Below are 24578 nucleotides of genomic sequence, written 5' to 3'. Positions count from 1 at the left end.
CATTTCATTCAGATGCTAAATAACCTAAGATGTTGATACAGTGTCGTAAAATAACCCAGTCCATATTTCAGAGCACATTTCACATTTTGAACCTGATGAATAAGTTATTATGTTATATGCAGGAATGTGAACGTTTGTTTTAGGCTTTTCTTTGCTCCACTTCGTTTTTTCATCCTTCCCTGCAAAATATCTTCTTAAATGCGCCACATTAGCACCTAATTCCTCTGCATCAGACAATTCCTGCTCCGAATATGTCTCACGATTGGTTACTGTAACGTGGCCTTCTTCCCCTCAGATTCATCACCTGCAGAAGATTCTTCATCCTCAAATTCTGGAGTTTTCTTAGGGTTAACTTTTCCCTTCTGTTTGCCAACGACATTTGTGAAAAAACGAGTTCCCACAATTTACTAGTAATACAGTGTACTAGTAATGATGGTGATATTCCTTTTATAATAATAATAATAATAATAATAATAATAATAATAGTAATGTTGTAGAAATATTCAGTAATAAGTGAAAAACATACATAACTTAGAAGAGTATGTGCTTCTGTGGTACCGAGTAAACAAGAATTCTCAGATTCATCACCTGCAGAAGATTCTTCATCCTCAAATTCTGGAGTTTTCTTAGGGTTAACTTTTCCCTTCTGTTTGCCAACGACATTTGTGAAAAAACGAGTTCCCACAATTTACTAGTAATACAGTGTACTAGTAATGATGGTGATATTCCTTTTATAATAATAATAATAATAATAATAATAATAATAATAATAATAATAATAATAATAATAATAATAATAATAATAATAATAGTAATGTTGTAGAAATATTCAGTAATAAGTGAAAAACATACATAACTTAGAAGAGTATGTGCTTCTGTGGTACCGAGTAAACAAGAATTCTCAGATTCATCACCTGCAGAAGATTCTTCATCCTCAAATTTCGAAGTTTTCTTTGGGTTAACTTTTCCCTTCTGTTTGCCAACGACATTTGTGAAAAAACGAGATCCCACAATTTACTAGTAATACAGTGTACTAGTAATGGTGGTGGTATGACAGTTTAAACTCTGGAAGTAGAACAAATCCCTTGTAGACAGTTTAGCGGGAAGATACCTGAAATGGTGCAAGTGCAGAAATGTTTAGAAAGAAAGTTACAGAAGAACTAAAATTGCTAGGATACGTCTGTACCTCACATGCCTATTGTTGTAACTTTGAAGTTTGTGTGGTTTGTTGGCGCTCACTAAACAACAAATCTTAATTTTACATGTAACAATGACAAATTAAAATCTGGTAGTAGCACAGATGTGTTCTAGACAGATAAGCAGGAAGGTACCTGGAACAGCACATGCACAGAGATATGTAGAAAAAAGATATCACAGGACAGAAATGCCTGGGATACACTTGTACCCCATGCGCCTAACGAAGGGTTAAATCTGAGGCTTTACATCTCATGAAGGGCCATGGCCAGCTGCTGGCCTCACGACCACATGCCTCAGCAGAGGTGAACGATCATCCAATCAGAATGGAGGTGTTGTGTGATTACCACAATGATCCCCAGCAATTAAAACTGTCTCACAGAAGTAGATTTCACTACCTATTGGTTTTGTTTAGTCCACTGTCCAAAGACAGGTTGAAAGCACATGTCACCAATGAGGCAACTAAGCCAAGAGATAATGGGGTTGGTTGAACAGATCCTTTCCTCCTCCATTGCATACATCGCTGACTAGTAACATATTTCACTAATCAGACTTAAAAACATCATCTGCCTTACAGGTCAGGCCTTTGGTCTGTTTCATCTTCAAGGGAATTCATCTTGCCATCTTGTTCTAGGTCGTCCAATATCTCGGTATTCTTGCGGTTGTAATTTAGTACTATTTTCGGAAGCCTATTATTGTCCGTTCTTAAAATATGCTGGAACCAGTTGTGCTTTTGGCGTATAATAATAATTTATTCTAAGTTATATATGTTTAGCTGTTTGCAGATATCTGAATTTCTGTTAGTGTCTAAACGAGTAGCACTAGCTACTGCTCTCAAAAATTTCATTTCTGTAGTTTCTATTCATCTTTCATCTTTTTATCAGCATCAAAGTTGCTAAGACTGTATAGAATTTCATTTGTGTACTTTTTTTTTTGTTTTAATTTCATTTGTGTACATTTTTGTTTGAAAAATTTTATAATAGTCCCATCTATCCTTACAAATTTGTTTAGTTTAATAGCTGTATCTTCACTGCAGTCTTCTGTTATATTGAAGCCTACATAGTTAAAATTCCAAACCTGTTCAATTGATATATCATTAATAACTAATTTGAATCTAATAGGAGTATTCCCCAGAAAGGCTGTAACCTTAGTTTCAGTAGTTGACATTTTTGGATTATAGTCACCCATAATCTTTTGAAGATTGTATGTGTTTATTTGTGGACTGTCGTCTGATACTCCAAATGCTGCATGATCTTCAGCAGATGAAATTGTCTTTACGATATTATTACCTAAATGTATCTCATTTATAAAATTAGGTCGACCTTGGTAGCACAGTCGGTATAGTGCTGGCCTTCTGTGCTCGAGGTTGCGAGTTCGATCCCGGCCGAGGTCGATGGCATTTAAGTGTGCATAAATAGGACAGGCTCATGTCAGTAGATTTACTGGCATATAAAAAAAACTCCTGTGAGACAAAATTCTGGCACACCAGCGACGCTGATGTAACCTCAGCAGTTGCGAGCATCGTTAAATGAACCATAATTTGAATTTTGAATTTTATAAAATTATTTTCCCATTTCTCTATGGCTTCATCAACATAAATACAAAACAGAGCAGGGGTCATGAAACACTCATGTCTAACACCTTGATTTATTAATTCTTTGTATCCATTGTCGTTGTTGTTTAGTGTCCAAAGACAGGTCTTGACCCACAAGTGACACCAACAAGGCACCACTTATGAGGCAACTAGGCCAGGAAGTAATAGGGTGGTCAGTTCCTTTCCCCCTCCATTGCTTAGATCGCCAGTTAGTTACATATTACACTAATCAGACTTCAGATGTATATGAACAATTGGAGACATGAGTGCAAGAACTAGATAATAACCGAAGTGAAGTTCTGAGAAAAACTAGAAAAAAATTTTATACTACATTAAATTTTGCATTTCGTAGAGTATTTGAATTTAGTGTGAAAATATAAATGAATGTGCACTTTCCTTTCAATATTCTGGCTTGTAGCTCATACAGAAATATGAGAAAAAGGGAGAAATATGTGCTGGAATTATCCATTTCTTGCACTCAGTTGTTTTAAAGAATGGAATGAGTGTAATATAATAAATTAATGCCTTTATATATGGTAATTTTATTTGTCATTCATATAAATTATTTTAAAAGATAAGGACATCAAAACTAATCACATTTACCAAAAAAATCAAGAAATAATGTTCCTTAAAAGTCTTTAAATCTCGTGCTAAGATGCCTCACTTTTAGATCTAAAATCTCCATCTTTGCTTCACAGGTGATGGTACAATTTCATGTATACAGTGAGGAATGTACTTAAGTGCCACAGTCATCACACCATTGTATTTCTTTCTCTTCAATGGCAGTGGAGCATAGTACAACTTGGGTGCATTTAATGTAGGTACATAGGTTGGATAAAAAGTTATGGCAACACTGCTGTCATGTGACGATGGTGCGTTCGAGATCTGCCAGCTGTGTGGACATGAACAAGGACTGTTAGCGGTGACAGTACTCTTGTCAGTCTACTGCAGTGTGTAGAACGTTGACTTTCATAGGGATAGTGCGAGCATCCTAAGACCAAGTTTACAAAACTAGAGCAACGTTCCTGGATCGAAATTGAAGTGATACGAGGTCGTAGTGCACAAGAATGTTTTCAGGGACTGCGTGAAGCATGTGCCGATGCAGCGTTGGCATATCGCACAGTGGCATGATGGGTTAAAGCATTCCGGGAAGGCAGGGATGCTGTTCAGGACAACCTCCGTACAGGACAACCCAGCGTGGAGGACAACACAGTTCAACTCCTTGCTTCCCTGTTGGATGCTGATCGCCGATGGACTGTGTGTGAGTTAGCAGTGGAAGTCGGACTATGTCACAAAACTGTGCTCCACATTCTGCAAGACATTCTGGGCTACCGCAAAATTAAAGGGCATTGGATACCCCATGAATTTTCCGAGGTTTAACAATGGCACCGCTATGCAGTCGCACAGGCCTTGTTGGACCGGTACCAAAGGAAAGATGACAACTTTCTTGGACGAATCGTCACTATGGACGAAACCTGGGATCGCTCATATGAACCGACCAAACTTGAAACGTCAATCACATGAATGGAAGCATCCAGGTTCTTCTCATCCGAAGAAAGTGCGCCCTACACAAAGTGCTGTGAAGGTGATGTTCATTGTGGCGTATGACATTGATGAGGTAATACTGCACCACGCTGTACTTCCAAGGCAGACGGCAAACGCGGACTACTACTGCAGGTTCCTGCAGTACCACCTTCGTCCAGCCCTCAGGAGAAAACGACGACACTTGGTGGTACAGAATCCCATCATTCTTCATGATAATGCAAGGAGTCACACTGCTACTGCCGTCAAGGACCTCTTGCGCTGCTGGCAATCAGAGATTCTGGAACATCCACCGTACTCACCCGATATGAGTCCATGCAATTACGATCTTTTCACCAAAGTGAAAGAACCACTGCGAGAGACCCAGTACAATACCAGAGATGAACTTATCCGTGCTATAGGGCGGTCAATATGGAACATCAGCAAAGATGGGCACACTGATGGTGTACGATGCCTTCCAAACATTTGGCAAAAGGTAATAAATAAGGGGGGCGACTATATAGAAGGTACGTAAATGTTGTACCCCTGTGAATAAAGCCATGTCAGAAATATCGAACTGTTGCCATTACTTTTTATCCAGCCCTAGTATCTTAAATAAACAAAATTTTGATTGAATCAGTGTGTCCTGACAAATAGAAGGAGACACTTCTCTCCTTTCATAAATAAATTTATGATATTCACTGATTGTAAATGATTGTGTTCCATTCTTTATTATTTTCTTAAATGATGGTTGAAAGTGACCATTCAAGTCAAATACTAATTCCTTGTTCACTTTCACTGCAGTGAACTTTTTTTGAAGCTGATGTTATATCATACCATTTGTTGGGCACAAAGACATAATCCTTCTTGTGCTTGATCTTCTCAATCTGTGGGAAGGTATGATCACAAGGCATGAATGAATGTCTGCATTCTGGGAAATGATGTTCCTTACTCTGAGCCAACAAGATGGCAACTGAATACAAGAACTGGATATTTCCGGTTATTATCTAGATCTTTCACTCAAGAAGGAAACAGTTGAAAATTAAACTCTATCTATGGAGCAAAATAAGTACCATTTGTTCAAAATAGCTACAATGACCGATAGAGGGCAGAAGTGGCTATAAGTTTACGTAAAAATCTCAATTTCACCAAAAGTGGTCATTATCTAGTTCTTGCACTAGGGTCTTCAATTGTTCTTCCTCTGACACATACCGTCAAGTGAGATATACTGTCTGATAATAGATGTACATACCATCCAGAACTTTAATCAGAGGAGTCTGTCTCCATTGTCTACTACTATTTTTTGGGTATTCCTTTTTTCTCATTATTTCATATAGCACTCACTCTCTCTCTCTGTCTCTTTTTTTCTGCCTCTCTCCCCTCCTTTCCCCGTCCCTCTCCCCCTCCCTCTCGCAGTCTATATCTCTATCTCTCTATCTATCCCTCTCCCTCCCTCCATCCCTCTCTCCCTCCCCCCTTCTCCCTCTCCCCCTTCTCCCCCTCTCTCTGTTTTTGCACGTGTATACACACACAAAACATACATATATCTATTATTTATAGCAAATCCATTTTCTTTACTTCTTTTAAAGTGCATTTCAAAATGAGTTATGACAACACTCAAAATAGAACGAATTTCAGTAACTCCATTAATGATCACTTTTGTGTCTATGCTCTAGGTCTCTGAGGATGCACAATGTCTTATATCTAGGACTCAGATTATTCAAATGACCCATTACTTTTTTCTGGTACAGTGCATGTGTAGCTGTGAGCATAAATTGTATATTTTCTGACTGTCTTTCTCTAAACGTTATTTAGGTTGTTTGTGAAAGTACATATAGTTGTTTTTGTAGATTAAAATTGGCATTGCTCCTTAACTGTTAGAATTTGAATCCTTTGATCATATAAACATCTTGATTCAAAATTATTTCAAGAACCATATCATAAAGTTATGACCTTTCTTTGTGAGTCACCCTGTTTATGGAAGTTTTTGAACATTATAATTAATTTGTAATAATTAAGATATATCCTAATATAAACTTACGGTTTAAACAAAGCTAAGGAAAAAAAAATGACTTTCAATAACTAAAAAAAAAGATGTTAGTTGCCCATAGTAGAGTTTATTTGGCCACAATTTTAATGAGGCTGAAAATTCTTTCACCTTTTATTTCCACTGTATCTTCCATGGTAAGTGGGCAATTAGATTTCTCGAGTCTTGCATGTAAGCAAGCATATTGCTGTATCTTATTTTTTTAGTGTGTTATTTTATGACGCTGTATCAAATCTCAGGTTATTTAGCATGTGAATGAAATGAAGGTGATAATGCTGGTGAAATGAGCCCGTGGTCAAGCACCGATAGTTACCCAGCATTTGCTCATATAGGTTTGAGGGAAAACCCCAGAGAAAACCTCAACCAGATAACTTGCCTCTACTGGGATTCGAACCCAGGTCACCTGGTTTTGCAGTCATACACGCTTACCATTATTTCACAGTTGCAGACTGTATCTTATTTAATACTTTTATTATTAGGGGGCAGGAGAAACAGATTTACTTCAGAATGTTGTAATGTCATTTTGTATGCAGGAAGCTGCAGCACTGGGCCAGAAGGTGGCTGTATGTGATTTTGTTAACCCATCTCCTCATGGGACTACATGGGGTCTCGGAGGTACTTGTGTGAATGTGGGCTGCATTCCTAAGAAGCTAATGCACAAAGCATCAATCATCGGTGAAGATATTAGAGATGCTAAAGCTTATGGGTGGGAAGTACCGGATAATGGTAAGATACATTTGTGATATGATTTCAATGTTCTCAACACACCACTTCATATTGTGGTACTGTAACATGGGGTGAATTCAATGACAATTTTCAGTTTCCAATATATTAACATATAAGGCTTTGTCCTAGCAAAGTGCCAATTTAATTTTGTAATCTATTTTTCAGCATTCTGCCTTAATTACATATGACTTTTACAGAACCTGGAGGTTCATTGCCACCCTCACATAAGCCCACCATCAGTCCCTATCCTGAGCAAGATTAATTCAGTCTCTACAATCATATTCCACCTCCCTCAAATCCATTTTAATATTATCCTCCCATCTTCATTCGGTCTCCGCAAAGGTTTTTTTCCGTCTGGCCTCCCAGCATAACACTATATGCATTTCTGGATTCGCCCATATGAGGTACATGTCCTGCCCATCTCATACGTTGGGATTTAATGTTCCTAATTATGTCAGGCGAAGAATATAATGCATGCAGTTCTGTGTTGTGTAAATTTCTCCATTGTCCTGTAACTTCATCCCTCTTAGCCCCAAATATTTTCCTAAGCACCTTATTCTCAACATCCTTAACCTCTGTTTTCTGTCTACCAAATGTAAATATCTTCCATTGTTTTTAACTTCATTTTTTTTTTTTTAATTTTTATTGTTGATTGGTGTCACCACATTAGTCGGAGTGAATCCAGTCATACAATATTTTATCATTTTAAATTGGATACATACAACTGAATGTGTAAAAACTATCACTAATTGAATATTTAAAAAAGTTTTTAAAGAATATTTCAATATTTATGACAAAATGTAAAGAAGGTAATAAATGACACGTTGCTGATATTGAAGATTCTTAATTTAACTTACACAATATCATAGTTTTCAATATTATGGGATGTGTATTTGCCATGTTGCAAAGTTTGTTGCACTGCCTTTCAAACTATCTGCCCTTCGTCTACTTCTGCAGAATCTTCAGTGTTAGGGGATACAGAAAATGTATCACCCTCTCCCACTTTCTTTTTGAGAAAGCTCATCTCATACAAGTTCTTTACTATTTTTGTACCTACTCTGCAAGTAATATATCTTAATCTTTTAACACTAGAAAAACCGGACTTTGTGAACACCCTAATATGACCGCTGGGACATAAATGTCCCACCTATAATCAGATGTGTCTTGAACCGGAAACTGGTATTTATTATGTAAGAAATGGGTATTCTGCATGGAAGAGACTTTCTAATCATCAAATAACATTTTTATAATTTTAAACATCCAGTACAGTCATCTCAGAAAGTTGTTGTTTCGAGATATTTTCATGTAAAATGACATAAAAGGAAACTTTTCACATAAATCTCGTACATAATATCTTGTGTAGGTAATTGGCGTATATTTTCGTATACATCTCGAAATATGACTTCTTGATTACTTCAATCAAGTACAGTCATGTCAAAGATTTACATAACATGTTGAAACTTACTACAGATAAGTAAAGACATACTGAAAAGTATGATACAAATGATACATCTTAGCCTAAATTACATTATTTTTCACACAGATATATATGTGAGTACAGTCCTTGCAGGTACCTATATATCTTCTTTTGATTTTTCCGAACTAGTTGACCTCAAATCAAATCTCAAAAACCTCATGATTTCTTTGAACCGACTGCAGTTTGGGATACTCCATTTTCCTAACCAGAGAAGATTCACTTCTATTTCTTTGGATTCAGTGGCACTGCTTACATACAAAATATCCAGAAATACATCGAGGTCTTCTAAGCACTTGAGACAAGTACAGTGATAACACGCCTTTTTGCTTGTGAAGAAGGACCAGTATTGTCCTGAAAAACATTCTGATGTCTGCACCTTCAACTTTTTACAGCATTAGTAGAGACTACTTCCCACTTTGTCCTGTCAGGAGCTTGAACCTCTGTGCTGACAGTGAATTTGCTTCTTTGTTTTAAGGCCGCGATGTCTTCTGCTGAAGCCCATCAATAAATATAATTTTTGACACGTTTAATTTAAATTATAGGCTATTAAAAACACACTGAGGACTGTCTGATACATTAGGAATATTTTTCAAAACACAGTTGAATGATTGATAGCAAAAACCGAACAAGTCCAAAATATTAATTTTTCAGAAAACTAAGAAAACTGTTCCTCACGTTTCTCATACAATAAAATAATCTGACTTATTTTATATAGGTATCTCGTATATCTACCAATTTTTGTAAAACGTTTCACTGTTCTCTTTTATATAGTTTCTTGGAAAGAAAACATTTTGACATCTCCACTTTTTGCAGGAAATTTTATATGTACACACATTAATTGAGAAAAAGTATATGAAATCATATTTCATTCATATTCTTAACTGTATCAACATGCAAATAAATACTTTATAAGTGTTTTATTAAATTAAAAACTTAATGTTTGAATGATTTCCTGAACAAGGAAAATGATATTGTTGTTTATATTTTTCTCTTTCTAATTTGTGTCCTTCAGTCTTTGAATTCTTGGCACATCAAGTATATCAAGTACCGAAAAATAATAAAACAAATGCTCACAGACAACAACACACCACAAGAACACATCGAAGAAATCATCCAAATCACAGACATCATAACAAAGCAAAACTATTTCACACACAACAACAAATAATACAACAATAACAATGGGATCACCCATATCTAGCATACTAGCAGAGATCTTTTTACACAACATAGAACAAACATACATACTCAACAATGAACACAACAAATATGCAGACAACATAATATACTGGCACAGATACATAGACGACATACTCATACTATACAAAGGAAACAAACGACAAATACACAAACTACACCAATACATAAACAAAATACACCCGAAACTCCAATACACACTGGAACTTGAAAACAATAACTCCATAAATTTCCTAGACATCACCATAACAAAAGTTGACAACAAACACACCTTCAAAATATACAGAAAACCAACCACCACCACCACACACATACACAACACATCTAATCACCCCACACAACACAAACATGCTGCATTCAGGACAATGGTACACAGATTACTCAACATACCCATGAGCCAACAACACTACAATGAAGAAGTGAACACAATCAAATACATAGCACAAGAAAATGGTTACAACCCAAACATAATAGATAATAACATTATAAGGAAGACAAAAGCTCAACAAACACAAAAACACACAAAACACAACACAAACACAAGAACAAAAGAAATACATCACACTAACATACGAAAACAAAAACACACACAAGATCGCATTCCTCATTCAGAAAATAGAAATACAACATAGCATACAGAACAGAAAACACACTACAAAGACATCTCAACACACAAACAACACAAACAAATAAATACAACCACACAGGCGTATACAAACTCACTTGCAATATTTGCGACAGTTTCTACATTGGACAGACAGGCAGATCATTCCAAATTCGATACAAAGAACACATTAAAGCAATAACCAGAGGACACAATACATCTACATATGCCGAACACATAACTAATGCTAACCACACATACAATAACATAAATACAGACATGGAAATTCTACACATAAAACCCAAAAACCAAAAACTCAACACACTAGAACAATATGAAATATACAAACACACTAAAACACACACTAAACAAATTCTCAACACACAGATCAATTTCAGAACACACACACTATTTGACACAACTCTTCATCACACGAATGCACCCACACAACAGGCAGCGAAGTTGAGATAGCGCCAAGATCTAGTAGGCTCTGAGGATGGTGTCAAGTAACACTGAAACGGCTGTAAGCCACACATGCTTACATAATTAATACGAGTGAGATCCCCATTTAATCAATTATTAAAATTATTATTATTATTATTATTATTATTATTATTATTATTATTATTATTATTATTATTATTATTATTATTATTATTATTATAGCTGTTTTCACTCATCACCTCAACATTCTCCTCATTCTGATGACTTGCTTTTTTTGGATGTGGTTAATTTTGATGATCATTAATTTGTAAAACGAAATATTTAGGCCAACCAATAACAGCATATATGGCGATAAAACAAAAGAAGACAACACTAATGCCATCTTCATGATATTTTCTAACAAGCATCAGATAAGTTTTTGACCTGTCTTTTGCTAGAAAGACGGACTAGTCCGCTTTTTGCAGGAATGTTATATTTTCAAACTTTCATTTCAATGGCAGAAATCCGCTTTTTGTAGAAAATTGTTATGTAATTAAATTCCACTTGAAATGAAGTGAAGAGAACAATGTATTATGTTCAAAATTTGGAATTTTTGGACTTGTCCGGTTTTTGCTATCAACCCAATTGAAATACTCATTTTTATAATAAAAAAGCTCATAATATTCAGCAAATTAATGATTAATTAAAATAAAGCCACACAAAAAATAAAACTTCATTCCTGTTCACCACTCAACAATGAAAATTGTGGATATAATTCTTTTTTAAATTCTACTCTGTTTTCTTGCGTAAAATAGAAAGAGAGCATTGTCTCCAGATTTTAGGAAGAAATGTGATTTTGTTATCTGAAAGTATATCAGAAATGGAAAAGAGAGCCTTCTCTCATCTACATTATTTTGCAGCTCATATGTGAAGTGCCATAAAGGTATTTGTATCTGTCGTTATAGAAACTGGCAAGAAATGATTTATCTCTTTGCAGTTTTTAATAAAATGGATTTTTTTTTTTTTGCAAATTAAATAAAATGATTAACACATTTCATTATTTTCTGACATGAGAAGTCTGGCAACCCTACAGCAGTGTAAGGTACAGAACTCAGCTGTTCAGACTAAGCATGTATCTGCTTTCATATTAGCCAGTGGTGCATTGTTGCCAAACTTCACAGAATTTCAACCTAATTTTCTAATTAGCCATCACTTAAAATGCATAATAAGTTTCTTTTTTATTTTAATGTATTTTGTAGTCTCCTTCAATCTGCACAGCTGTATTACTTACACTTTGTTAGAATCACAGGCTAGCATCATTGTTGTCTTCACTGCAATCATTTTTCGCTAGAGAAGTCTGGGTCTTCATCTTCTTCCCATAGGAGATCATCTTCAGAGCTATCAAATGCACATGAGACTTTAGCCTTCATAAAACTCTTTTCAACTATTTCAGGAGTTACCAGTTTCCAAGCACGTACAATTCACTTGAAAAAGCAATTGTCGCTGGTTTCATTGGTTTCATTCTAGTTTCATTGTCTTGTATATGTTATTTAGCATCCAGCTAGTATAAAAGCTTCCGGTGTGGTCATTAAAGGGCTTGTTTTTGGAGATATGTAGTGGCTGCAGTTTTGATGTACTGTAAGCAGTCCTGGGACAGGTTATTGTTAGTGCCATTAGATTTCTGTGCCGTCAGCTCAGTGGCCATGAAAACTGTCCAGTAAATGCATTGATTCATTTTTCATCAGGACTCTGGACATAATTCCTATACAGAGTTTAAACAGTCTTTCATCAGATCCTCTTTCATCCACCCTTTCTTGCTGTACAGAGATGTTAATTCCTTCGAAATTCTCATTTAGTCAGAGTTTTTCTTTTAAATATGATGACAGTTTTCTGCTGTCTGCAATCACAGCTACTATGACTATATTCTGTAGGTTCTCAGCTCTCGAGGTTTCCACTAAAACACTTAATACACCAGCAGTGTTCATCGTTGTGCTTTGTTGGTATGTGAAAGAAAATGGGTTTTTGGTTGATGTTGCCATTTTGTGATAGAAGAAATTTATTTTCTTCTCTGAGTCTTGTCACAAAATGGTGAAATTCTGTCACCTTTTCTGTGTAATCAGCATGTAATTGTTGAAATAGTTAAGTTATCCTACTCAAATTTCACGTGTTTTGATGCATAAATTGTACTGCTCAGCCCAATTCACTTTAAATTCTGTTACTAAGCTCCCTTGGTTTTTAGCAATCTCCCGCACTTTGAATTATAACATTTATGTGTTATATTGTAACCATTGTTTGTTTATTGTTTCAACAAGTCACTCTAAGATCACTTAATAAACACTGTTGTATTTTCCTTCCTGTGTTCCACGAAAAGATTCATATTACTTTACTAATATTAGCTCATCCCTCTAATTATGCTATTATTGAATCATTTTAGGTTGTAAATCGAATTTATGGGTCACTGCTCTCACATTATTTTCCATTGCAAACTTGACTGTTTTCAATTTAAGACAGGCTGTAAAACTCATTCTTCGTTTACTGGAACTCATTTTTTACCTTTTCACTGTACACATCTAAATTATAGACTGAACCTGTGAAAAAAAGAAATTAATTTTCTTGTATAGAAAACCATGGAAGTTGTCTTCTGCATCTCAGCCTTCATGCTACAGTTCAGTCATGTAATAAAACATGCAGCCTGGGTGTAACAAGGGGAGCAGATTCCTTCCATGTGTCATATGTCAACCTTATTTGTTATTGTACAGATCCAGAAACAAAATTTGGGTCAGCTCTTGAATATTCTTACAGAGCACGATTCACAACATTCCCTATCAGTATAACATTAGACCCAGAACGTTGATTGTGAGGTGATCGACATGCTGTGCAGAGAAGAGGCTTTCTGTCTCGTTGTAATAACTCAGCCCTTATGTTGTCTGACTGTTGTGCAGAAGAGTATGGATTCGGGTTACATTGGCAGCAGGATTTTTATTTACATGAATTTTTTTAAGACACCTGCGACCAAAGTTTCATTTTATTTGTTTTCGTATGTGGAATTTTATTTGGCTTCAGGGCTGGTTCTTGGTTATTAAACTACTAGCCTGCATGCTAGATATAATTGGCTGCCCTAAACAAAGCACATTGCGAATACATTCAGAGCTTAACCCAACCCATGGAAACCTATTAGTATGTTTTTTATGACAGAACTATGTAATTGACAAAGGAAAATCCATAAAATCCATAAAACATTTTACATACTGTATTTATTTGAAATTTATAAACATAAACATGTATCATACAGAAGTAGGGTTGCCAGACGTACAATTTTACCCAGAACAGTATGGTTTTAGCTCTTTTTATTTCAAGTACAGTGTGAGTCTTGAACCATACACCTAATGTTCTGTTTTCAAATTCCAAATCCCATGCACAGTAACTGCATCACATTTGCAGAGTGGTTGGTTAGCAGTGAAGTATGAAGTACCAGAAAAATTTGTGGATTTTATAGATTGTATTGGTGCACAAAAAACCGAAAAATATTGTATTTGTAATAAAGTTTTTGCTGAGCTTTTCCCCATTTTATGGCGATTATCTTCAGTAATGGCTACAAAATGGAATGATAAAAAGAATAGAATACTGTAAATGTTATAAAAATGAACTTTTTATGTAATTCAACAATGATGAAAACTGTAATGAATTTTACAAGAAGATTTTGTTATATAAATAAGACATATTCAAGTGAGAAGTACAGGTTAAATATAGGGATGTTAAAATGAAAGAATAAGTTCACAGTATAATTTTATGATGTAATAAATAATTACAATATATGATGCATAAATCATAATAAGATTAATTGTATTAATTAATATGTAATATATTGGTTGGGTCACTGACTGAGAAGAAACTGCCTACTGAAGGATGCACTGGAAGAAATGGTGAAAGGGAGAAACGTTCGGGGCAGAAGAAAATATCAGATGATAGACGACATTAAGATATATGGATCATATGTGGAGACTAAGAGGAAGGCAGAAAATAGGAAAGATTGGCGAATGCTGCAGTGACAGACCTGCCTTTGGGCATAAAACTATGACTGAATGCATTCTCTTCTTATACACTCAATGTTTTTTTTTTCTAAGAATCCGAATTTGGATGAAAGGTGTTCATTATTTCCCATCTCAAAATCTGGCAACCCTAAACTGAAGCAACTGCTAACCAGTACATTAGAACAGCGCTCTTCTTGCTTTATTATTTGCCAGTTCATCAATAACATCTGATAAGTCTAATTTTTCACACTACTCATTTTCTATAGCTAACAATTCTAAATCATTAAACCTTTTTTGAGTCATTGTTTTTAAATGTTTTAATAAGTTTGAGTTTTGGAAAACTCCTGTCACCTGATGCTACGTTCACAGGTAATGTGAGAAAATTTCTCAAAGAAATGATGATTTCAAGTTATTTTGTGCAATGTAGGTAAAGTTTTTAATGGATCAGTTTCTGAAACCCATCATTGCCATTGCTCAAAGTTCTGAATGTTAACAGCTCATTGAAGAACTCACTATTAATTTGAAAGGAAACATCTAAATCAGTACAACATTTTTTAAATTTCGTCCTCTGTCATTTCTCTGAATTCACAAAGAAATTTAATAGTATGTTATGATAAAAGGTTGGGAAGTCCTTTTTACAAAACCGAGGAAGAGTTTGAAAAACGAACAGAGCGAGTATTGTACAATATTTTTTGCACAATAATGTATTGTAAATTTTATTAGTAACAACAATGTAATTTATTCGTCACAACAATAATTCCTTTCTACAATTCACCTTAAAAGCTCTCGTCAACAATTGGATCTTCACTCAACACAGTATTCGTTATAGCACTCCACCGACGACAATGACAATTTACTCGGACTATTACGCACAACAATGAACTGTTAATCTTAACTAATATTTACAAAGCACTATTTACAAATCAGAACTACCAGTTCTCAGTTCACAGTTCTTCTATCTCAGTCACTCGAGTTCACAGTATCTCGAACCACAGACCTTCAGAGACAGTTCACTGTACTCGAACTCGGGTCCCTCCAACTGCGGTCCACTGCACTCGAACTCAGGTCCCTCCAACTGCGGTCCACTGCACTCGAACTCAGGCCTTCGGCTGCTGACGCAGTTGCGGACGCACACTCGAGTCGAACTCCGGTACACAAGACTGACTTCCTTGCTCTGGCTTTCTCACTGACTGAATAACTGAAAACTGGAAACTGCTGTCGTTACTTCGCGTCCGTAATTTATAACCACAGCGACGTAGCCTCGAAGGTTCCACGCGTCTCTAGAGATGGCACTCCAGAAAAATCCCGAGCCCTCTCCTCTCTACCAGCACCAGATGCGCGCGCACTCTCTCTCCACTCTCTCGCCGCGTTGGCCCTTTCCCCTCTTTGCCGCGCGCCATCCCAAAGTGCTCCGCGCGATCTTCTCTCTTGCGGGACGCTGGTCGTGAGTTCGAATCTCATGTCGCTGTCACATTGCCCCCTCCTTAGGGCTGCTCGTCCTGGGCAGTCCCTTGGTAGGCTGCTAATCGGTCCAGATGCACCACCATCATCTTTCCTCGAGGTTGTCGCTGGATGCGGTACACCATGTCGTTGATCCGGGTCACCACGCGGTATGGTCCATCCCAGGCACGCTGCAGCTTTGGTGATTTCCCTTTGGTCCTGGTAGGTCGATACAGCCACACCAGGTCGCCCTCCTGGAATCCTGCAGAGTTGGCTAATCTGTCGTAGCGCACCTTCATCCTGTCGCTGGCCATCTTGAGGTGCTCTCTGGCCAGTTGGTGAATTCCATTCAACTTCTCGGTGAGTTCTGCCACATAGTCAGTCGCTGGCTGGTCGGCGCTGGGTGGCGTGCCAAACAGCAGATCACAGGGCAGGCGCAGCTCTCTCCCGAAGACCATGTTTGCCGGTGTCATCCCTGTTGTATCGTGGACCGAAGCTCTGTAGGCCAAGAGGAACAGTGGGACTCTGGCATCCCAGTCTCGTTGATGGTTGGACACCACCTTCCGCAGATGCTCTTCCAAGGTTTTGATGTAGCGTTCCACCATACCATCGGACTGTGGGTGGAGGGGAGTGGTCCTGGTTTTATGCACCCCCAGACGCTCGAACAATTCTCCCATCAGGTTGGATTCGAAGTTGCGCCCCTGATCGCTATGCAATTCCCGGGGCACCCCGAATCGGCAGATGAAGTTGTCAAGCAGCGCGTCGGCCACCGTCGAAGCCTCTTGGTTGGGAATCGCGTACACCTCTGGCCATTTTGTGAAGTAATCCATGGCGACTAGCAGGTAGCGGTTCCCGCGATAAGTGACCGGGAACAGTCCAGCAACGTCGATGGCGATCCTCTCAAAAGGAGCTCCCACGTTGTACTGCTGCATGGCTCCCCTGCTGCGGGTCCTTGGTCCGCGACTGGCTGCACAGGTGTCGCATCTTCGGCACCATTGTTCCGTATCGGTTCTCTGCTGCAACCAATAGAACCTCTGTCTTAACTTGTCCAGCGTCCTGTTGGCTCCCAGGTGGCCTCCAGTCACTCCAGCATGAGTCTCCTCCAGCACTTCCTTCACCTTGCTCCTGGGCAGGACAAGTTGTTCTATGCGGGTCCTTCCATCGGCCGACTCCCAAATCCTCTTCAGGATACCGTCCTTGACAGTGAAGGATCCCACTGGGCCCAGTAGCTCTTGTAAGTGGTGCTACGGTTGGCGATATCGGCCCATACTGGTCTCTGGCCGGACTCCACATCACGTAGTAGCTGTCCAATGTTTGGGTCCTCCAGCTGCTCCCTCCTTATGGCGGCGTTATCCCATCCTGGGCTCGGCTGGGCGGCAATTGCTCGGACTGCGTGGGCGCCATCCCGCTCTTCTACTTTCAGGCAGTGTTTGCAGCCATCCAGGCACGGACGTCGTGACAGGGCATCAGCGTTGGAATGTTTCTTCCCTTGTCGGTGTTCAGAGGTGAAGTTGTACTCCTGCAGACGTTGAACCCAACGGGCGGTCTGCCCCTCCAGATTCTTGAAGCCCAATAGCCAGGTGAGTGCAGAATGGTCTGTCCTCAGATGGAATTCCTGGCCATACAAATATTTGTGGAAGTGCTTCAGGGCTTCCACAATGGCAAGAAGTTCTCTACGCGTCACACAGTAGTTTCTCTCAGCCTTGGATAGTGTTCGGCTGAAGTAGGCAATCACCCTCTCTTGCCCGTCCTGTTCCTGAGAGAGTACTCCGCCAATGCCTACGTTGCTAGCGTCCGTGTCGAGCGTGAACTTCCTTCCAGGGATGGGATATCCCAGTACAGGAGCAGTGCAGAGTGCCTCTTTCAGCGACTGGAAGGATGACTCCGCTTCGTCTGTCCACTGGAATTGTCGTTTCTCCTCAGTCAGCTGGGTTAGAGGCTTAGCGATGTTGGCGTACCCAGCTACGAACCTTCTGTAATAAGTGCAGAGGCCGAGAAAGCGGCGCAGCTCCTGCTTGTCCCTCGGTCTCGGCCATCCTCTGACGGCTTGTAGCTTCTCCGGGTCCGTGGCCACTCCGTTGGTCCCTACTACGTGTCCCAAGTAGTTGACCTTCTTCTGGAATAGATGACATTTCTTCGGGTTCAACTTCAGCCTGGCTTGTCGCAGTCTCTCGAACACTTTCCTCAGGTTCAACAGCTGTTCGCCGAATGTCTTGCCCACCACGATGACGTCATCAAGGTACAGCAAACAGGTGTCGTATGTCAGGCCTCTCATTACGGACTCCATTAGTCTCTGGAATGTAGCCGGAGCGTTGCAGAGGCCGAACGGCATAACGGTGAACTGCCATAGTCCCTGGCCTGTAGAGAATGCCGTTTTCTCCTTGTCCTCAGGATGTAGCGCCACCTGCCAGTATCCTGACTTGAGATCCAACGTCGAGAACCACTCTGCTCCGGCCAGGGTGTCCAAGGTGTCGTCAATTCGTGGAAGGGGAAAGCAGTCTTTCCTGGTGACGTCATTCAGTCTTCTGTAGTCCACGCAGAAACGCAGGTCCCCATTCTTCTTCTTCACCAGCACCACAGGTGATGACCAAGGGCTGTCGGATTCCTCGATGACCCCTCTTGCTTTCATGCCCTCCAGTTGGCTGTCAATCTCCCTCTGTTTAGCTAGAGGGACGCGTCGAGGAGGTTGTCTGATTGGGCGAGCATCTCCGGTGTCGATGCGGTGCTGAACTTTCTCCGTTCTCCCGTAGTCATTTTCAGACAGACTGAACACGTTTTGAAATTCTGTCAGTAGATCGTGGACTTGTCTTCTTTCTCTTTTGCTTAAATTCTCCGCCAATTCTCGAGCCAGCTCTTTCAGTGATGGGTCTAGATCTGGACGTGGTCGGTGACACTCCTCGTTATCTACTTGAGACGTCACAGACACCACCGGCTCGACGTTACCTAGTACAGTTCCACTAGGCACCTCCTTGTCCTGATTGGTGACATTCAGGACCCTCACCGGTACCACCTTCTGATTCGGGAGTAGGGATCTGGCCACATAAACCCCATCCATCGGAGTTGTTTGCGAATCGAGGAGCAGGTTTCTCTTAGGTTGTCCGTCCAGTCTTGCCGTCACCACCATCTCGCAGCCTGCCGGGATTGTCACATGATTCTCCAGGGTGAGTCTGCTGGCCATGGGTTGGTCTTCGACGTCCCTCAGGAACACTTCATCCTGACAAAAACGCAGGATACGGCGCCTGACGTCCACCGTTGCATCGAAGATCCGCATGGCGTCGAGTCCCAGGATGACGTTTTCAGTGATGTTGGCGACGAACACCCACATCTCCAGTCTCCTCTTTCCCAATGTCAGATCCAGGAAAACCTCCTTTTGGATGGGCAGGTTCTCGCCTGAGGCAGTACGTAGCTCATACCGGCGCAGCGGCGTCCTCCCAGGTAGGCCACGCACGACTTCCGGTCTGGCGATAGTGGGCGACGCCCCGGTGTCTACCAGTACTCTGCATGGGCGGCCTCTTATCCATCCGTCAGCAATCAGCCCATCGTCGCATCTTCTGTTAACCGTCTTCAAGATCAGCCGAGGGGATGGTGATGACGGCGCCGACGTGCCCCTCGTCGCATCGGCCCCTTTTAGTTTTCCTGTTTGTGACCAGATCGGTCACAGTCCCTCCTCAGGTGTCCAGGCTCGCCGCAGGACCAGCAGGTGGGCACTCCTCGTCTTCGTCGCTCGGGTGATTTCGGTTGACGTTCCTCGACGTCGGCCGCCGCGACGCTCCTAATCCGGTGCGATGCCGAGACGTTCGCCGTCAACTTGGCTGCCTCCATCCTGAGGGCCGCCGCCAGAGCTGCATTGATGGTGCGATGCTCTGCCAGTAGTAGCTGTTGCTTTATTTCCGGGTCTCGAACTCCGCTGCCGAAGGTGTAGGCCGCCTCTCCAGCGATGAAGTCATTAGGTAGGCCCCTGAGAGCCTTATGGGCCAGTTTTTCCACCGCCATCGCAAATTCTTGCAGGGACTCGCCTGACTGTTGGACCCTCGTTTTCAGTTGGGTTCTGAATGCTGCAGCAAGTTGATGGTCACCATAACGTCCCTCCAGGGCCGCCATTATCTCAGCGGCTGTCCCATCTTCTGGAACGCTGTGAAGAATCTCCGACGCCTGTCCCTGAAGCGCGGCCAGCAGCTGAGTAGTTTTCTCTGCCGGCGTCCACCCATTGTGCTCTGCGATGGCCTCGAACTGGCGACGGAATATCGCCCAAGACGTCGTACCGTCGAACTTCGGCGTCTTGACGTTGTAATGCCTGGCTGAGGGCGATGGTTCCACATGGCCACTACATGAGGTCCTCAATTCTGTCGTCGATCTTTCCACGGCCCGTTGAACTTCCTCGGCAATTATCTGTTTCTGTTCTCTAGCCTGGCGATCCATCAACGCGAGGATGTGCTTGTTTTCTACAGCATGTTGGTCCATCAGCACACTCGTTTCCTCTTGACGACGTTCGAGAGCGCGGATTTTTCCGTCGAAATGGTCTACCTCCTGTCTCAATTCGGTTACTGTCTCGTTTATAGTTGTAAAATTCTTGTTTAGGTTGTCCAAATCGGCCTTAAGTTCGTCTTTCACGATGGCGACAATTCCATCTACGTGGGCCGAAACGCTTTCAATTTGCGTAGTGACGTCATCTTTCACTCCGCTTATGTCACTTTTCACCTCAGTTCTCACTTCACTTATGTCGTTCTTAACCTCACTGATGTGCTTGTTCATGTCGTTCATGTCGTCTTTCATTTCTGCTTTCACTGCACTTAAGTCGTTTTTCAGTTCTGCGATGCTTGCAGGATCAGCTGTAGGTTCTCCATTGTCGATAATATCCCACTTCTGACACCAATGTAAATTTTATTAGTAACAACAATGTAATTTATTCGTCACAACAATAATTCCTTTCTACAATTCACCTTAAACGCTCTCGTCAACAATTGGATCTTCACTCAACACAGTATTCGTTATAGCACTCCACCGACGACAATGACAATTTACTCGGACTATTACGCACAACAATGAACTGTTAATCTTAATTAATATTTACAAAGCACTATTTACAAATCAGAACTACCAGTTCTCAGTTCACAGTTCTTCTATCTCAGTCACTCGAGTTCACAGTATCTCGAACCACAGACCTTCAGAGACAGTTCACTGTACTCGAACTCGGGTCCCTCCAACTGCGGTCCACTGCACTCGAACTCAGGCCTTCGGCTGCTGACGCAGTTGCGGACGTACACTCGAGTCGAACTCCGGTACACAAGACTGGCTTCCTTGCTCTGGCTTTCTCACTGACTGAATAACTGAAAACTGGAAACTGCTGTCGTTACTTCGCGTCCGTAATTTATAACCACAGCGACGTAGCCTCGAAGGTTCCACGCGTCTCTAGAGATGGCACTCCAGAAAAATCCCGAGCCCTCTCCTCTCTACCAGCACCAAATGCGCGCGCACTCTCTCTCCACTCTCTCGCCGCGTTGGCCCTTTCCCCTCTTCGCCGCGCGCCATCCCAAAGTGCTCCGCGCGATCTTCTCTCTTGCGGGACGCTGGCCGTGAGTTCGAATCTCATGTCGCTGTCACAGTATTTTGAAAACAATATATAAAAAATCCTAATATACAGTATATACGTTACATTATGAACAGCTGACTGATGTTAGCAGTCTGGCCAGCGTACAAACTTCACCATCAACTTCAGTGTGAAGGAGTAAAAATGATTCATGTACTTGTAATATTTCGTGTTCATTTGGAATAATTTTTATTTGTTTTTGTTAAGTGAAGTTTGAATTGTTTAAATAAAGTTCAGTACAATTAAAATGCAGTGATTTTGTTTCGTATAATGTATATTAATTAACACTCCCTTTTGCATATGAATTTTACATACATTGCAGGATTGTAGCATACATAGAAGGCAGTGGTTTTAATTACAACTCTAGAGCAGTTATTTATAGTATTTCAACATACTGTGGCGCCATGTTGGAAGACCTCGTAGCGTCGGGGAAGTTGCGCGTGCATCTAGTGCGAGGGAAGGTGCGGCGTAACCTGGAGCAGGGGGGGAACATTGGAAAGATTCGCAAAGCCATGTGAGCCGATTGTTGTAGAAACTTTGGGAAGCAGTACATTCGAGAATGTGTGATCTAATAAATAGAAGGGGCAAGTGAGCAGCAGAGTTTAGTTCAGTTGAGCCAGTCTAATTAGACCGTCAGCTGCGAGAAAGCTAGTTAGCGGAGACGTATCCAGTGGAAGTCTTGGGTTCGAAGTACAGTGAACTTAAGTTAGTATTGTGGCAGCGTCCAGGCGAGGGCAACACGTCCGAAAGTCTTGGGTTCGAAGTGCAGTGAAATGTATCTGAAAGTCTACGGTTAAAAGTGCAGTAAACTGTATCTGGAAGGCTTGGGGTTCGATATACCGTGAACTTGAGTGAGCTAGAAGAACTAGCCAAGGCGAACGAACTGTGAACTGAGAACTGACAGTTTTGTTTTGTAAATAGTGCTGTGTTAACATTAGTTGAGATTAGGAGTACATTGTTGTTCTTCCCTATAATTCACGTGAGTTGTCATTGTCGTTCTGTGGAGTGCAATAACGATTGCTGTATTGAGTGGAATACCCATTTTTGACGGGTGTGTGTTTAAACTTAACAATAAAATGCCGTTATTGTTGTGAAGAAAAGTTACAATACATCTCTAGGTTGGCAACTCTGAATTCAGTAACTTCAACTTCCAATCATGTTGGCTGTTTGCTGTAACGATGAAAAAACACACTATCATGCAAAATTGTACTATTACAATCATTCACATTTAAAAATTTTTCCTTAATGGAATTTAATACAGTGTCAACAATTATTAGATCAAATTGTATTCTAACAATTCTTTTGGATCTTTTATTTCTTTGTAGGAACTTTCATAGTCAAAATGGCGAACTTTAGTTCTGCTCCTTACAACTGGAAATTTCAATACTACATTAACTTCTTTGGCTAAAACTTCTGCATGACTAATATATGTATTAAATGCTTCATTACATCTGGCTTCGCTTAGAAATTCTACAAACTCAAAACGTTCAGAGATTCATTTATGTTGGATTGAGGACACTGCAACATTTTGTTTACGACATCAATTTTTGACAGAATATCAAGCCATGTAACAATTGAGCAAATGAACTTGAAAGGTGCAACCTGTTCTAACAAACACTGACCTGTGTGCTTTGTTTACATGTCTGTGGAATTATCAACTATTAATTCATTTAAACTTTTCAAGACCTCATTTAATTGCATTCTGAGAGGTAGCACTGCTTTTATTCTACTCTCCTATCTTGTATCACTTACAGACTTTAATGTTAACCTGGTCATAATGATTTTCAGCATATCCCACCTATAAGGGGAAGCAGAGAAAAATGTATACAGGTCTTGGATAATGTTAAAAAATGTGCCATTTCTAATGTTACCTTGGCAGCATCGTTTACAACTAGATTCAAGGTATGAGATGCACATGGCACAAAAAATGCTCTAGGATTGATATTTTCAATTTTGTTGTGCAGGTCATTGTGCTTACCACTCATATTTGCCCTATTATCATACCCTTGTCCACGAATATTTTGAATATCTAACTCATAATCTGGCAAGAGTTCACTTAAGAGATAATTGTATATGCGTTTCCTGAATAGTAAACAGAATAAAATCAAAGAAATAATTCTCGGACTGCAACATCAGAGGTGCCAGTATTTACAATTCTTACTACAGATGTTACAAGGAGCATGCATAAATTAACTTTCCAACTCGCCCCACAGCTAGCAAATCATATGTTGCGTGAAGCGACTGCATTTACGTGATAGAATAATGTCCTGGCATGGCGCATGCGCTAGCAGAACTTCCCAAGTGCTGTCATTAGCTTCGTTGCATTGGTTGAAGATGGACGTTCCTATTCTAGCTCCCGCCACCTGTGAAGTGCGGTTAGTGATAAAATTTTTGAATGCACAGGGCATAGCTCTGATTGAAATTATTCGTCAGCTGTGCCAGGTCTATGAGCAAGCAGATGGTGCGTTGCTGCTGTAGACAATTTTCAGAAGGACGCCATAATATGCATGACGAGGAGCGCAGTGGGAGGCCAACCATCATCACTGATGACCGTGTGAAGCAACGCGCCATCTGCTTGTTTATGACATTAGGCTCATAGACCTGGCAGAGCTGACGATCAATTTCAATTGGCGTTATGCCCTGTGCATTCAAAAACTTTATCACTGACCGCACTTCACAGGCGGCGGGAGCGGAATAGGATTGTCCATCTTCAGCCAATGCAACGAAGCTTCTGAGA

General features: G+C 40.3%; 1 protein-coding gene across 10 annotated transcripts in view; it reads left to right on the top strand.

Annotated features, from left to right (window-relative positions):
• LOC138707964 (thioredoxin reductase 1, cytoplasmic-like) overlaps nt 1-24578 on the top strand; it is a 479245-nt gene that overhangs the window by 89302 nt on the left and 365365 nt on the right. For all 10 annotated transcript variants that reach the window (XR_011334488.1, XR_011334491.1, XR_011334487.1 and 7 more), the window contains one exon: nt 6890-7082. Coding sequence is in view for 2 of the 10 variants with exons in the window: in XM_069838056.1 (XP_069694157.1) it covers nt 6890-7082 (193 nt within the window). In the remaining 8 variants the exon portion in view is untranslated. The remainder of the gene's footprint in view (nt 1-6889; nt 7083-24578) is intronic.

Source organism: Periplaneta americana, chromosome 10 (genome assembly GCF_040183065.1).
Source record: "Periplaneta americana isolate PAMFEO1 chromosome 10, P.americana_PAMFEO1_priV1, whole genome shotgun sequence".
Classification (NCBI taxonomy): domain Eukaryota; kingdom Metazoa; phylum Arthropoda; class Insecta; order Blattodea; family Blattidae; genus Periplaneta; species Periplaneta americana.
Note: the sequence above shows the minus strand (reverse complement) of the source record. Positions and strands in the feature narration are given on the sequence as shown.